Consider the following 14461-nt stretch of genomic DNA (forward strand, 5'->3'; position numbering starts at 1 on the left):
GCCTCAAGCTTGGCTCCATTTCATTTCTGCTCTTAGCCTCTCCCCTGCCCTCTGCCCACTGTCTTAACCCTTGGGCCTCTGACCTCAGTCTCCATTTGCCACCTATGCAGCCCCTTACGGCCCCCTCCCTTCCCTGCCCGCATCCCACATGGTGACCCTGGCCAGGACCCCCCGAGCTGGGGGGATCGAACAGGCTGGCCAGGCTCTGTGTGCTGGAAGGGTCTGAGTGGGGGGCCCTGAGCTTTCAGGGGAGCGAGGGAGCCAGGGGAGAAGGCTCGTTTGGGCTCTGGCCCCTCCTTACGACAGCTTTTCAGGGTCCCCAGCCTGCACACCCCTTCCCCGACACGAGGGAGGGACGGAAGGAGGTCTGAGGAGAGCTGGAGGAGCGGAGCTGGAGGAGAAGTGGCAGCTGATGGACACCGGGCCTGGGAGGTCGGGCAGGGAAACGAGGGGGAAAGGAAAGCAGAGTAGGAGTAGCCTGGGAAGAAGGCCTGGAAGTTCCGTGCGTGTGAGCGTCTCCACCTGCATGAGAGGCAGTGCGGACGGTGACTGTATGTGACAGTGTGGGCCCCGTGCAAGTTGATCGTGTCAGGAGTGCTGGGGGGGGGGGGCGCCGTGGGGGACAGTCTCGTGGCCTCTGATCAGGTGTGTCGCTCTATATTTGTATTTCTTGGCAGTGTGGTGTTTGCTGCTGTTTCAGTCTCCTGACTGCGTGGCAGGTGTGACTGTGTTTCCGGGTCCCTCTCTGTGAGTGAGGGCTGCTGCTCTCTCATCACATAGTCCTGAGAGGCAGTGTGTGGCTTTGGAGCAGATGCCCGGGTTTGAGTTCCAACTCTGCCACGTCCTTGCTCTGTTCTAGTGCAGTCACCTTGTCTCTCCGAGCCTGTGTCCTCATCTGTGTAATGGCATGATAAAAGGACAGAGATGCTCGCAGGTTTAAACGAGATCATGTATGTAAAGCACTGAGGACATTGCCCAGCCTGTAGGAACCACTGTGTTCACTAATATCCTGAGCATCTGTGAGCATACACCTGGGTGAGTCGATCTGTGGGTGTACTGTGTCTGCCTCATTGACAACTTCTGTTTCTGTGCCTGTAGGTTTAGGGGACAGGGTTCCCCCAGTGCTGAGGAGAAGGGGCAGGGGGATCAGGGTTCAGGGAGAAGGAGTCTCCTTTCCCCTCCCAGCAGTTGCCCACAGCCCTCGCCTCGTGCCGGGTTATGGAGGAGCAAGGGTGATGGAGGAACGAGGCCTGGTGCCTGGTGCTGTAGACTGCGGCGGCGGGGCGGGGCGGGGCGGGGCTGCCCCTGGGATGGGGAGCCTGGCGAGGGTCGGGGGCCCTGGAGGAAGCGTGGGAGCCATGAGAGAGATCAGCTCTGAGGGGAGAGCTGGGCACCCGACGGGCTGAAGCCCCCTGGGGCAGCCCCCAAGCCCCCTCCTCCCCTGGTGATATATCAGCTCCCACCACAGCGTCATTAGCAGCTCTCAGAGAGTGGGGAGGCGGCAGCAAAATAAGAGAAAAGCAATTTGACGTTTCTAATAAAGCGTCGCTCCACTTTGCCAAATTAATTTTGACTCCCATAATTATTTGCTGTAGGAGCGGCCTCGTTCTCCCACCGCCGCCTAATGAGGTAATTGGGGAATTAGGAATTAATGACTTTAACAGAAGTGACAACTGACTTCACGTGGGGAGCAGTTCTGGGAGCTGCCTCTCCCCCGGAGTGCACGGCTCTGGGCTCTGGGCTCGGCTGCCTCCTAGGAAACGCAGGTGCCCTGCCTTCCAGCCGCCCTGGACAGCCCTCTGCCATCCCGGCTCCCAGACCACTCCTGCTCCTTGACCTTTGTCACCACCCAGCTGAGCCTCATGGGGAGAAACCCTCAGAGGCACCCAAGGGGCTGATGCTATTCTATTACTAACAATAGTACTGAGGTCTGTTCCTCTCACGTGGGGAGCAGGGACCACCCCTTCTCCCTGGATGTCGTCAGTCTGTGGGTGGTGGATGAGTGCGGCTTGCTAGTACCCTTTGTTAGGCAAGCTCAGCCTCAGTTTCCCTGCTTTGCTGCATCTGAGGGACGCTGCATGTGTATGACTCTGTGTGTGTGTGTGAGTGTGTATGACTCTGTGTGTGTGTGTGCGTGTCTTTCCCAGGTTCTAGGAGGGGGAGAACTGGACCCACAGTGGGGAAGGGATAGGGCATGGATCTTCAAGTGGGCCACAGCTGCACGTCCTGCCCCCCAACTCTCTCTGCAAAACCCCAATCCCTGCCCCGTCTGTGAGTCACCCCATCCCCACTCCCAGTGCCGCCAAGCCTCTCGGCCCTGTTGGGCACTGGAGGTGGCAACTAAATGGTTCCTCATGCCCAGGCCAGACTACGACAGTCTTTCAGGAAGACTCCAGGAGTGTAGTGTCTTCCGTGATGATCTGGTCCCCGTGACTGTGTGAGCCTGTGCGAGTGTCTGTCCTGTGTGGAAGGAGGGGTGCAGGAACTCAGGAGGCCGAGTTCGGGGGTGCTGCTGGGTAGTACAGGGGAATGGAGTAGGGGCTCGGGTTTAGGGCCAAGTGGGCCTTCCACTGGCTTCTTTAGATGTCTTTGGTCTTGAAGGAAGGTTGGCCTCAGTAGCCTCTCAGATCACCCCCACCTCCAGCACTCTGAGTCAGTGTCTCCCGAGACTGGCGGGCAAAGCGGGAGCGAGCACTTGGCTTTGGAGTCAGGCCAACTGGGGTTCAAATCTGGGGTTCCTTTCTTATGAGTTGTGAGATTGGGGGAGGTTACTTAACCTCCCTGAGCCTCAGTTTCCCCCTCAGTAGACTGGGATGCTGTCTATTCCTCAGAGGGTTGCTGTGGGCATGAAGAGAGCATGTGTGTACAGTACCCACAGAGGACCTGGCACCATTTAGGGGTTCAGTGAGGCTCTCCCTCTCACTCTGGCACCATGGACAGAACTCTTCCTGGGCTGGATCCTGGGTGGCCTCTGCAGGGTTCCCCATGCAGGTCCTCTCTGGAGCCTGGGCCTGGGAGAGGTTGCTCAGACTGACCCTTTGCTCCCCTTCTCCAGGCCTCAGTCCCTGTCTTTCCTCTTCCTGCCCCTTCCCAGCTGCCGGCCCTATTCTCTACCATTACACCCCCAAGCTCACCTTCCCTTAATAAGCCCAACATGGTTTGTCTTCTTGATCTCTTTCTATACCTGACTCCCTCCAAAACACACAGTCCAGACCCCATACCTGTGCCCCCTTGACTGCAGAGGGGCTGCCCCCGCACTCAGGCTTGACCTCCATGGGCTGACACCTGCCAATGCCCTGGTGCCAGAGCCCCCAGGGACTTGCCCAGTGCTGAACATGCAGGGGAGGCGAGGCTTGAGCTTGGAGGTGTGAGGAGTGGGGAGGCCAGACCCTCCTCAGGCACAGGGCTGGCTTCTGTGGATTCCTCTGTTGGTTGTGCCTTGGTGAAGCCTCCACCTTCTGTGGTCCCACTGGTCCTGGGTTTCTCTTGGTCATCCCTGTCTGGGGCCTGGAGGCTCAGTGGCCCTTGCATGGAGGAGGTGCCCTGTGAACATTTGTGAACATTTTGATTGAACCAAAAAGCAACAGGCAGGTGTGGTCAGTGGAAGTGCTCCAGGTCCATGCTGTGCATCCCACGGTGGCTTCCCCAACCTCTCTGAACCTCAGTTACTCCCTTGCTTGCATATGAGGCGGGGAGGGGGCAAGCCTGCCCACCTTCTTGGGCAGGTGAAAAGGTCCAGTAAAGACGTGGCTGGGAGAGGTGTGTTGTAAAGCTGTTAAATGCTGCAGAGCTGGACCGGTGGTGTTCACAGGTGGAGTTCTAGAAGGAGTGAACGGTCTCTCCCTCCGGATCCCTGACCTCTACCTCCCTGTCCCCAGGACCAGGGCACCGTGGGGGTGATCTTTAACGTGGGCACGGACGACATTACCATCGACGAGCCCAACGCCATCGTGAGCGACGGCAAATACCACGTGGTGCGCTTCACTCGAAGCGGCGGCAATGCTACCTTGCAGGTGGACAGCTGGCCGGTCAATGAGCGGTACCCGGCAGGTAGGCGGCGCAGGGCGCAGAGGAGGTGCGGCGGGAGGGGCGGGGCAGGGCGGGCAGGGCGGCCTCTGATAGGAGAGCTGCCTGCACCGGGGGCGGGGTTAAGTGGCGAGGCTTTCGGCTGCGGGAAAGGCGTGGCTTGTAGGGGCGGGACGATGGCGGGGCGCGGCTAAAGGGAAAAGTTGGGATTTGTAGGGTGGGGGCGAGACTGTGGGAGTGGGTCAGCTAGGAGGGAGGCGGAACAGCTGAACAGGCAAGGATGCAAGGCCAGGGTCCAGTTTGTGGATGGGAGAGGAGAGGAGCGAAGGAAGGTAGAGGTAGGGTGTCTGTCGTAATTGAGGGAAGGATGAGTTGAGAAAAGAGGGACAGGTGGAAATGGGGAGGCAGATGCAGAAACCAAAGAGAGAAGATCCAGAAGTAACCCAAAACGGATCTTGGCAAGGAGGCAGGGCTGTTCCCAAGGATAGAACCAAGGCAAGAACCCAGGTCTTTACAAAGAGCAAGTCAAAGGTTCATATTAGGTGATCTCGATAAAGGAAGAGAAGTAACCATGGAGACCCAGAGAAAAGGAACCCCAGGGTCTCAAGAAGTAAGGGACATGGTGAAAAGGAGAGAGCGACAAGTGACAACAAGAGCGAAAAATAGGTCAAGTGCCTTCAACAAACCTTCACTGACAACCTACTAGTATCAGGTCCTGTGCTGGGCCCTGAGGACACAGCATACAGCCCCTGCTTGCAGGGAGCTCACAGTCTTGGGGATGGGGGAGCACGGAGATGCAAAGAGACCCAGTTCAACAGTGTGACAGCTGTGGTGGCCGAGGACACACCAAGGTCTGAGGAGCACAGGGGAGGGACAGAAATGAGGACCTGAAAGACATGAGGAGGCAGAGACTCTGCAAGAATCTGAGGGAGGCAGAAAAAGAGCCTCAGAGTGAGAGGAAACCAGAGGAGGAGCAAGGGAGAGATATGGAAATAGTCACCGAGACACAAGCCAAGACGGAGGCAGCTCCCAGAGGGATGCAGGGAGATATATGGAGCCGCTGTCGCGCAGACCCAGCCAGCGAGAGAGGAGGTGGCCAGAGTCTTGGGAGGGAGAGGAAGAGAGCCCCAGAGCGGGAGATGAAGAGGGAGGGGAAGTGGAGGTACTGCAGAAGAACCGCAGAAACACAGAGATGCGGAGATACAGGCTGAGCAACACTGCAGAGTCACACGCGCGGGGGCCGACTGAGAAGCAGCCCCTGAGAAGCAGAGAGAGCGTCTTCGGGCTCAGCCCCTCTCCTGGCAGAAGTGATGCCCAGAGAAGCTGCCCCATGCTGGCTGAGAAGGCCGTGGGCAGACGGACAGTGAGAGGTTCAAGTGTGCAAACCCTCATGGACCCAATTATGCTGGGATGAAAATGCCAGTGTGGGCTCACGACTCACAGTCATGCAGGCTTGTACCCAGACACTCTCAGGCAGCCCCTGGAAATAAAAGAGAACCACACGGCCCCCTAAGAAACTCAGAGGCTGACGAACACGCAGTCCAGCCCCAGACACACAGACAACTGCAAATATTCACATGGTCAGACAGACACAAGGAAAAAAAGCCCTACAGAGGGATGCCAGCTTACACCAGGGCCTGGGCATGTGTAGGGCAACTCAGGCACATAAACGCTCCCATGCTGAGCCCCACAGATGTGCAGACACTGACAGGCCAGGCTCTGTGGGCATCAGACTTCGCTCTGTCTTAGACACACACACCAGTGAAGACACCAGCCTACACTGGACAATGCTGGACTTGGGGAGCATGAAGGCTTTACCATGTCAAGCCAGAGCTCCTCCCCTTGGAGCCCAGTAGGCTGGATGTGAGGTTAGAGGAGTCACGCCTTCTCTCCTCTGCTCAGGGACCCCTGGCTGGGGTGCGGAAGGCCACTGGGTGCCCCCTTACCTGCCAAGCAGAGCAACCTGAGGGCCTGGTGGCTGCCTGTGTGCCCTGTGGCAGCAGATCCCTTACGAAAGCTGAGAGTCACCCTGAACAACGCCAGCAGGCCAGGTTAGCAGTGTGCGTGGCCCAGACTCTTAGGAGACACAGCCCAGGGACTCCGAGTCAGCAGGACCTGCCTTTAAATCCTGGATTTCCGACTGACAAGCTGTGTGACCTTGGACAAGTCATCTAGCTCCTCTGGATCTCAGTTTCTACCTCTGAAAGTTGGGGATAATATCTACCTCATAGCCGTACTGTGAGAGTTCCATGAGATAACCTAAGGAGAGTGCTAGAATGGCGTGGCGTAGCAGAGGTGCTCAGAGGTGCTGTGTAAACGGAGCTTTTGTTAGAATTGTTATGTGTGCCAGTGAGACACACATACATTCTTCCCTCCTTCTCAGGACCCGCACACAGACAAATACATGCCACACACAGACACACAGACGCACCCACAACTATCCCAGTGCAGGTAGGTGCCCGAATGCCTCCTGCCCTCCTGCTTCTCTGCCTCTGTCTGTGTGCGCCCTCTCCCTCCCCTTCCCCGTCTGACCCCCTTCTGGCTACTATACTTCTCCTCCAGTGTCTTCTAGGGCCCCTCCCAGCCCCGTCCCCAGGGCTGTGCTACCTCTAACAGAACACAGGACACTGCTGGTCACTTGCCAGTCTCTCCTGCTTGGCTGGGGCTCCCATGGTCAAGGACCGGACCTTCATCTTTGCATCTCCAGTACCCAGCACCAGGAACAGAACAGGCACTCAAGAAATGTTTGTTGAGTGACTAAACAAATGGATGATCCATTTTTGTCTGAAACACAAGTGACCTGAATCTGTGGATTCAGAACCTGTGGAATCTGTGGGGAGGCAGCGTCTCATTGCCTCGCAAGCACCTAGGGAGGCCCCATCCATGCTCGCGTGAACACACCATGGGCTCATTCACGGGATGTGTATGCAGGCAGGCCCAGGCCCAGGTCTCATTGGGCAGGTAGCGCAGCTGTGCAGTGGGAGATGAGAGGGAAAATGCCCTCGGCATGCATGTTACTGAAGATCGTGTAAGTGGTTTCAGTGGGTAGAGTGGCCAGATTCCCAAAGGAAATCATTTCCATTTCCACGGCTGCAGTTTGGGATCACCCACAGCCTTGGGGAAGAGCTCACAGGACACACAGACACACAGACACAGACAGACAGACAGACACACACGCACACACACACACACACACATCCTCCTTCCTCCCTGTGAGTGGAGAGAAGAACAGGTGTGTATCCAGATGGGCAGCCAGGATTGAGAGGAGGGGCGGAGGTTAGGAACTGTGGGGGGAGGAACCTGAAGGAGGAAGCCTCAAGTGGGAGCTGGGCTGGGTTCCCCAGGGCCGGAAGGAGAGGGCACCTGAGCAGAGAGGAGTCTGAGGGTCTTGGAATGAAGGTGAGAGAGAGGGGGAAGAGAGCAAGGTGCCGCCAGGCAGAGGAGGGCTGGGGTGCCTGTAGGGTGGACCAGGGGTGGAAGAGGAGGTGAGATGCAGCGGGTGGGCGAGGCAGCTGGGTGACATGCAGCTGCCACAAGCAGGCACCTGTGACCAGGGTGAGAAGGCCGGAAGTGCCTGCAGTGAGAGCAGCGGGGGGGCTTGGGGGGATTCAGATGGAAGCTGGTGGTGGGGTGGGGTGGTGTGGGAGGTGAGGGGAAGCTGGGGGTTGAGCACGGAAGGTAAAGGGAGCCGAGGGGGCTTCGAGAAGTGGTTTAAATCTCACTGTTAAATGCGTGTGCTGGGCCACCCCTTAAATGCTGCATAAACCCCCGCTTAACCCGTCCCTCCCACTTCTAAACAGCCCTCTAAACGCAGTAACCAGCCGGGCCACTGAGGCCTCCCACCCCCTAACTTAAACCCGCTAAATGCCCCTCCCCGCCCCTCTGCCCACCTCTGGGATGGGGAAGGAAGTGGGCAGACTGGGAGAGCACAGACAAACCTGTTTAACCTCTGACCTTTGACCTTCCAGCTGCCTTTTCTTCCATTCCCCTTTCCTTTTCTTCTTTGTCCCTCTCTCTTTCTTTGGGTCGCTCCCGCCCCCAGGGTGGGGCTGGCTCTGCACAGGAGCCTAGGGAGGGGGACCGGAGGGAGGACGAGGGACCCGCGTTTCTTCTCCCGCCTTGGGTGGACCTGGCCCCCTCTCCGTTGGATGTCGCTGCTTACTCTGAGTCTCCTGAGAAATGCATAATTACTTTTCTAATTCCTTTGGACTTCGCCGCCTGAGAAACCTACTGTCTTTCTAAACTTTTCCAAGGAAACTTTGATAACGAGCGCCTGGCGATTGCTAGACAGAGAATCCCCTACCGGCTTGGTCGAGTAGTAGATGAATGGCTGCTCGACAAAGGTAATTAACCAGAATTAATTAATTAATTAATTAATTAACTTTAAAAACACTATCTTAAAGGTGCAGAGCTCTCTCTTTCCCCATCCGTGCCTTCCCCGTCGCCCACCCCCTAGTGAAAGGACAATTGTCCGGCCAGGTTGTTCCCTTCCTCTCTGTTGTCAAGGGTCCCTGTCCTTTAGAGTGGTGGTTTGGACAGGGGCGGGGCTTTTCCTAGAAGAGGGAGAGTCCTTGGTCTCTTTCTAAACCTGGGAAGGAACTAGGATCATAGGGGAGATTCTGGAACCCCTCCAGGAAAGCAGGCTGGAGTGCAGGTTGGGAGGGAGCTGCCCTGTTGGCTCAGAGATTTTGTCAAGGGCCAGCTGAGGGCCACAGCACACTGAGAAGCAGGAAGGCTTTGGGAAGCAGCAAGTGCTGGTCCTAGGATCCAAAGGCGGGTAGGAAGGGTCCACCAGGGTCATCTGAGGAGCAAAGGGAAGAGTGGGGGGCTCAGTTCCTACTGGAAAGACTGCCACCCTGAGAGAGTGTCTGTGGGGCAGCTATCTCTGGAACGGGCCCACCTCGGTCCAGAAGGTCTCCTAGAAGCAGTGGAGGTTGCAGGGAGACTAGGAGATGGGGAAGAGGTGGCCGTCCCATGGGGATTCCTGTGCCTGCTGAGCTGATGAGGAAGACAGAACAGGCTGGCTAAGCGGCCGTACGTGTGAGGCGCTGCTGGGTGTGAGGGAGAAGGCCACTTGTCACCAAGGGAAGTTGGGGCCAAGGGCAAAGCCATCCCATTCCCTTTGGAGAGGGGGCGAGCTCTGTACCTCTAAGGCTAAACTCTAGGGGGGAAGTAGAACTGTTAATCCTCCACCTAACCAGCTGATAACTGAGCTTTTAAATGTCCACTGGGGCCTGCCCCAACTAAAACCCCCAATGTCACTCCCAGCCCCCCACACGGCCAGCGGGGACTAAACATGCTCATAACCAGATGTGATAAATCCATAACAGGACAAAAAGTTAAAGGGACGAACAGACATCGCTAAAACCTACAGTGCCCAGCCACACTGGGCCTGCTCTCTCCAGCGGGGTGAACTTTAACCCTTTGAGGAGTTCGTGGTGGGTGGGGCCCCAGGGGCCTAGTTGGCTCACCTATGTAGCTTCCTCTCCATTACCCACCTCCTTCTCCCGGAATCAGAGAGGCTAAGGGAGCAGCTTGGGCTGAGGCTGGGACAACTTGTGACCCCAAGGGTAGGGAGAGCTGGACAGGCCCGGGAGGGGGGTGGGGGGGCGGGACTTGTGGTCCAGATGAGGGAAGAGCTCCTGCCGGTGGTTTGGAACCCCAGGCATCCTTTACTAGCTGCAGGGTCACATCTTCTCTTTAGGCCTCTATTTCCTCTTCTAGAAAGTGAAGGGTTGGGCCACATACTCTAGTATTTCCCAGAGTGTGGCTGGAGGAGCTCACTTGTTGCATGGCCTTGCTCAAGGCTTCCCCTTCCCGAGCCTCAGTTCCCTCCTCGGGGAGACAGGGATGGTGAGCCTGGCTCAGCCTGCCTCACACGGGGTGCTGTGAGGATGAGATGAAATGAGGAGCAGGAAAGTATTTGAGAACAAAAGCTGGGCATTCTTGGGGGGATTACTTTACTGTCAGCACCTGGCGTGTGGTAGGTTCTCAATAAATATTTATTGAGTGAATCCATTTTCCAGTTCCAAAACATGTCCTGTGAAGCATAAGTCCCATGAGATGCTTCACAATAAAGAGATTTGTGGTTAAAAAAAAAAAAAGAGAGAGAGAGAGAGATTTGTGGTGAAATGAGCTTGAGAAATCTGAATCCTGTTTCTTCCTCTTGGAGATGCCTATGGACATGGATTTTAATAAAGGCTCTGAGAGGTCCTGTGAGAGAGAGACCTCTTGTGTAATTGTGAAATGTTTGTTTTCCAAACTCATTTGACCACTGTGAACCTTCTCCCCTTCGTTTTTCTCATAATTCTCATATGCGGGAATAAACTCTGGACGCGGTGTTCCTCAGGGGCCTCTCTGGGTCTGGTGTCCAGCCGCCACTCACTAGTTCTCAGCTTCTGTGGGCTCCGGCTCCCCCATCTGTAAGACGGTGACCCTGCTCCAGGCCTGAGGGAGGTGCTGGGCGGAGGGAGAGCTGGAGGAGGTGCAGAGGTTGAGCAGAGGGGCCGAGCAGACACACCCCTGGCTGATCATCGGCCAGAGGCCAGACAGATGGTTGGGTGCCCCAGAGGCCTGGGTGTCCCAGGGAACCCATGTTTCCAAGGAGGGTGTGGGTTTCACAAGTTGGACTGTCCTCAGCCCAGGTTTCGGGGGCAGGGCTTATAGGCACGTAACTCTAAACCAGATCTTTAACGAAGCACTAACCAGAGGCTAACAAGGGCTAAGCCAGATCTTAAACCCCCCCAGCACCAGCAGCTGAAGGTCCAGGGGAGCAGGGGACAACTTAGTAGTTCCTCTGACCCTCTCCCCCGCAAAATAAGCAACATCAAAACCAAAGTTAAATCTAAACTTAAACACAATAAATATCTTTTCTAAAAACCAAACCAAAGCAACAAACTCAGAGGGTTAAACTGACCCCCAGATCCATTAAAACCAAACAGAACAGCCAAACCCCACCCAGGTGGGAATTCTGAGGTGTAACTGCTAAGTAAAGAGCGAGGTTGGAGCTGGAGTGGGTTTTTCTTGGCTGTCAGCAAGCGAAGCAAGGTCCCTTTAACATTTTCCATCTCTGTGCTTGCACATCCTGGCGGGGAAGGAAGGTCTCTGCTCTCCAGGGCCTGATCCCCAGGCAGTGGCTGGGCCTTGGAGGGGAGGAGGAGAGAGGGGGGCCTGGCCAGAGGTCAGAGGGCCTGATGGTGGCTGGGAGGGTGGAGTGAGGTCCGCGCGGCTGCTCCCAGCCTCACTCACGCTGGCGCTCCTCCCGTGCACTCTCCACCCCTCGGTCTCATCTCCATCCCTGCCCTGACATGCACTGACCATGTGGCCTGGCAGTGGCTGCTCTGTCTCTGCCTTTTTGTCGCCTCTACCTGCTGCTTCCGAGGGTTCTGTGGCTTGGGGCTGGACACCGGGTGTGGGAAGCTTGGGGAAGCAGAGAGGGAAGGTGGGGGGTCAAACTGAGGGAAGGGAAAGAAGGGGGGTGATGCCCCTGGAGCAGGAGAGGAGGGGGGATGGGAAGGCAAGGCCAGAGGCATGAGCATGGTGGGGAGAGTGGGGAGCTGGGCCCCCTTTCCCAGCCCAAGTGTGCCCTGGGGACCCTTCCTGTCCAGGGTCCCGACCTGGCTCTGCTGGCCTAGTGGCTGACAAGGACTTTCCCTTTGGTGTCTGCCCCTTCCTCCTTTCTCCCTCCCCACCCCACCCCCACGTGCTGGTTTCCACCTCCACCCCTCCTTCCCTCCCTTGGATCTCCCTCCATTCTCCCTATCCCTTTCCGGTCTCCCCCCTCCCCACTGCCTGTCCCCCCTCTGTCTGTCTCTCCTGCCCCTTCCCCTCCCCCCAGGCCGCCAGCTGACCATCTTCAACAGCCAGGCTGCCATCAAGATTGGGGGCCAGGATCAGGGCCGCCCTTTCCAGGGCCAGGTGTCCGGCCTCTACTACAATGGGCTCAAGGTGCTGGCGCTGGCCGCCGAGAGCGACCCCAATGTGCGGACCGAGGGCCACCTGCGCCTGGTGGGGGAGGGGCCGTCCGTGCTGCTCAGCGCGGAGACCACGGCCACCACCCTGCTGGCCGACATGGCTACCACCATCATGGAGACCACCACCACCATGGCCACTACCACCACGCGCCGGGGCCGCTCCCCCACGCTGAGGGACAGCACCACCCAGGTGAGGGCCCCTCCGCCGGTGCACGAGGGACTGGGCTCCAGGTGGGGAATAGGGCTGATGTCTGCATAGCAACTGTGGCGCTCAGGAAGGGTCTGAGGGGACTATGGTTTAGGTGGGGCTGGCAAGGTCTCCTTTCTTTCTTTTTTTAGAAATATATTTACTTATTTATTTATTTATTTATTTATTTATTTATTTATTTATTTGGTTGGTTGTGCCGGGTCTTAGTTGTGGCAGGCGGGCTCCTTAGTTGTGGCTCGCCGGCTCCTTAGTTGTGGCATGCAAACTCTTAGTTGTGGCATGCATGTGGGATCTAGTTTCCTGACCGGGGATCGAACCCAGGCCCCCTGCATTGGGAGCACGGAGTCTTAACCACTGCACCACTAGGGAAGTCCCCAAGGTCTCCTTTCTCGAAGCGGTTGTCACCCTGATGACCAGGGATGTTGTAGATGTGGAGGTGACCACTATTTCTAGGGGGACCATTCCCAGAGTTGAGGGAAGACCACCCCACTTATGAGAGAGGAAGTCCGGGCTGGGGGTGAGGGGTGGAATGACCCCCTCTGCCTGCCCCATAATGAACGCCACACCCAGTGTTGTGTGGGCATCGAGGGGGAGACGGAGGGAGCCAGGATGGCATCGCTCTGCGCGGGGCACAGAGACGACAGCACCGGAGGAGCCGGTGGCTCACCCGATGGTGGCAGCCCCTCTCCGAGGCTGATGGAAGCAGGAGCAGCCTCTCCCCGATGGCTGGTGTCCTTCAGTGGGACTGCCAGCCCGCTGCCTTCACAAGTCCTCTCCGTGTGACCTTGAGTAGACGCCACCGTGTAGCAGGCCTCAGTGTCCTCCATGCCTGTGGCTCAGAGCCGGGGCCGGTACAGACAGTCCCCTGGTGCTTTACCCTCCCTCCCCACCGCCTGCCCCACCTGCTCAGGTGCTCTCCCTGGGTCAGGTTTGAATTTATCTTCTCTTGCACCCAGGGGAGCACCGGAGGGGGCTGTACCTGAGAATGAGGCTCCACTGGGGAAGGACAGGCCTGGCTTTTCTGGTGACCAAAGCCGACTGAGTATATGTGACTTACCAAGGCAGCCCTGGGGTGCAGCTGAGTTTTCTAGTTGTTGCTGCCGGTCATTGTTGCCCTGCCGGGGGAGGGCTCACACCTGGCACATTGGACCTTGCTTGGTCACCCTGCTCCCTCTGCCCAAGCTACTTCTGTCCCCCATCACACATGGCTGTGGGCCTCTGGGCCTGGAGGGACCTCTGTCCTCCCAGGGTGAGGGAGGGGCTGGGTCGGCCATGGGGACGTGTCCCACCTCCACCGCCAGCCTGCCTTCAGCCTCTGTAAATGAGGGCTGGGTTCTCTGAGCTCTGGTCAGTGCTGCAGGGGCCTGGGTCTGGCTGACAGACTTGTCCAGGCAAGGGAGTCAAGCCTGAACCCCCTTCTGTTCTGCCTTCAATGCCAAGAAAATCGAGGGGACCTGAATGCCAGGCCTTGCCCTAGGGAGCGGGGAGCCCTGGGAGAAAGGCCTGGCTCTAGCCGAGGTTGGGCACCAGCCATGCCCAGTGCCCAATGGCAAGAAGGGCCGTCCAGTCTCAGTGTGAGGTGATGGGCAGACCATCCAGGTAGAAGAGAAGGGTGGGGTTCTAGGGGTCATAGCTGTGCTGGTGGAGCCTGCACAGGGGAGAGGGGCGGAGATACAGAAGGAAAATTAGTCTTCCAGGTCCCACCTTGCCCTTGGGTGAGGGCTGCAGTGTCCGAAGCTCAGGGGGTGGGGAAGAAGCAAGATGTGACGTTTCACCCCCTACCCACCCCGGACTCCTCCCATCCTTGGCCTTCAGCCTGGCCCTCTCCCTGCACCCGAAGTCTCTCAGAGTCCCTTCCTGCTTGGATTCTGGGTTTCCCTCCTTGAGTTTCTTCCCTAGCACCCCCTGAGAATTCCCCCCACCCCTTAACACTCACTCATCTTGGGGATTCTCTTTCTTTGCAAGCAGGAGGAGAGAAAACGCTGACAGAGTCGACTCCTGTTGTCATGGCAACCATAGCCCTAATTATTGTATGCAGCCGGGTTTCCAGGCTCCAGGAAGGGGGTTGGGAGAGAGATGAAGGTGGTGGGGTGGTGAGGCTGGAGCCAAGAAACCCCCCAGGTCCTGCTCCGTGTCTGCCTGTGCTGGCCTCCAGAGGCCCCTGTGCCTCACCTCCCTGCTGCCCCAGGCCCCCTTGCTCTGGCCCTGCAGTCCCAGTTCCGGGGTCCAGTCTCCCAGGCTTCCCAGAAATAAA

At 57.5% G+C, this 14461-nt stretch overlaps 1 protein-coding gene across 30 annotated transcripts in view; it reads left to right on the forward strand.

Moving 5' to 3' along the window:
* NRXN2 (neurexin 2) overlaps nt 1-14461 on the forward strand; it is a 109509-nt gene that overhangs the window by 80472 nt on the left and 14576 nt on the right. For 22 of the 30 annotated variants that reach the window (XM_082343971.1, XM_082343978.1, XM_082343993.1 and 19 more), the window contains 3 exons: nt 3879-4050; nt 8280-8369; nt 11864-12189. In XM_082343971.1, coding sequence (XP_082200097.1) covers nt 3879-4050; nt 8280-8369; nt 11864-12189 — 588 coding nt within the window. The remainder of the gene's footprint in view (nt 1-3878; nt 4051-8279; nt 8370-11863; nt 12190-14461) is intronic. The other 8 variants (XM_082343975.1, XM_082343984.1, XM_082343991.1 and 5 more) reach the window with 1 other exon arrangement.

This window comes from Balaenoptera borealis (genome assembly GCF_965194805.1).
Source record: "Balaenoptera borealis genome assembly, chromosome: 11".
Classification (NCBI taxonomy): domain Eukaryota; kingdom Metazoa; phylum Chordata; class Mammalia; order Artiodactyla; family Balaenopteridae; genus Balaenoptera; species Balaenoptera borealis.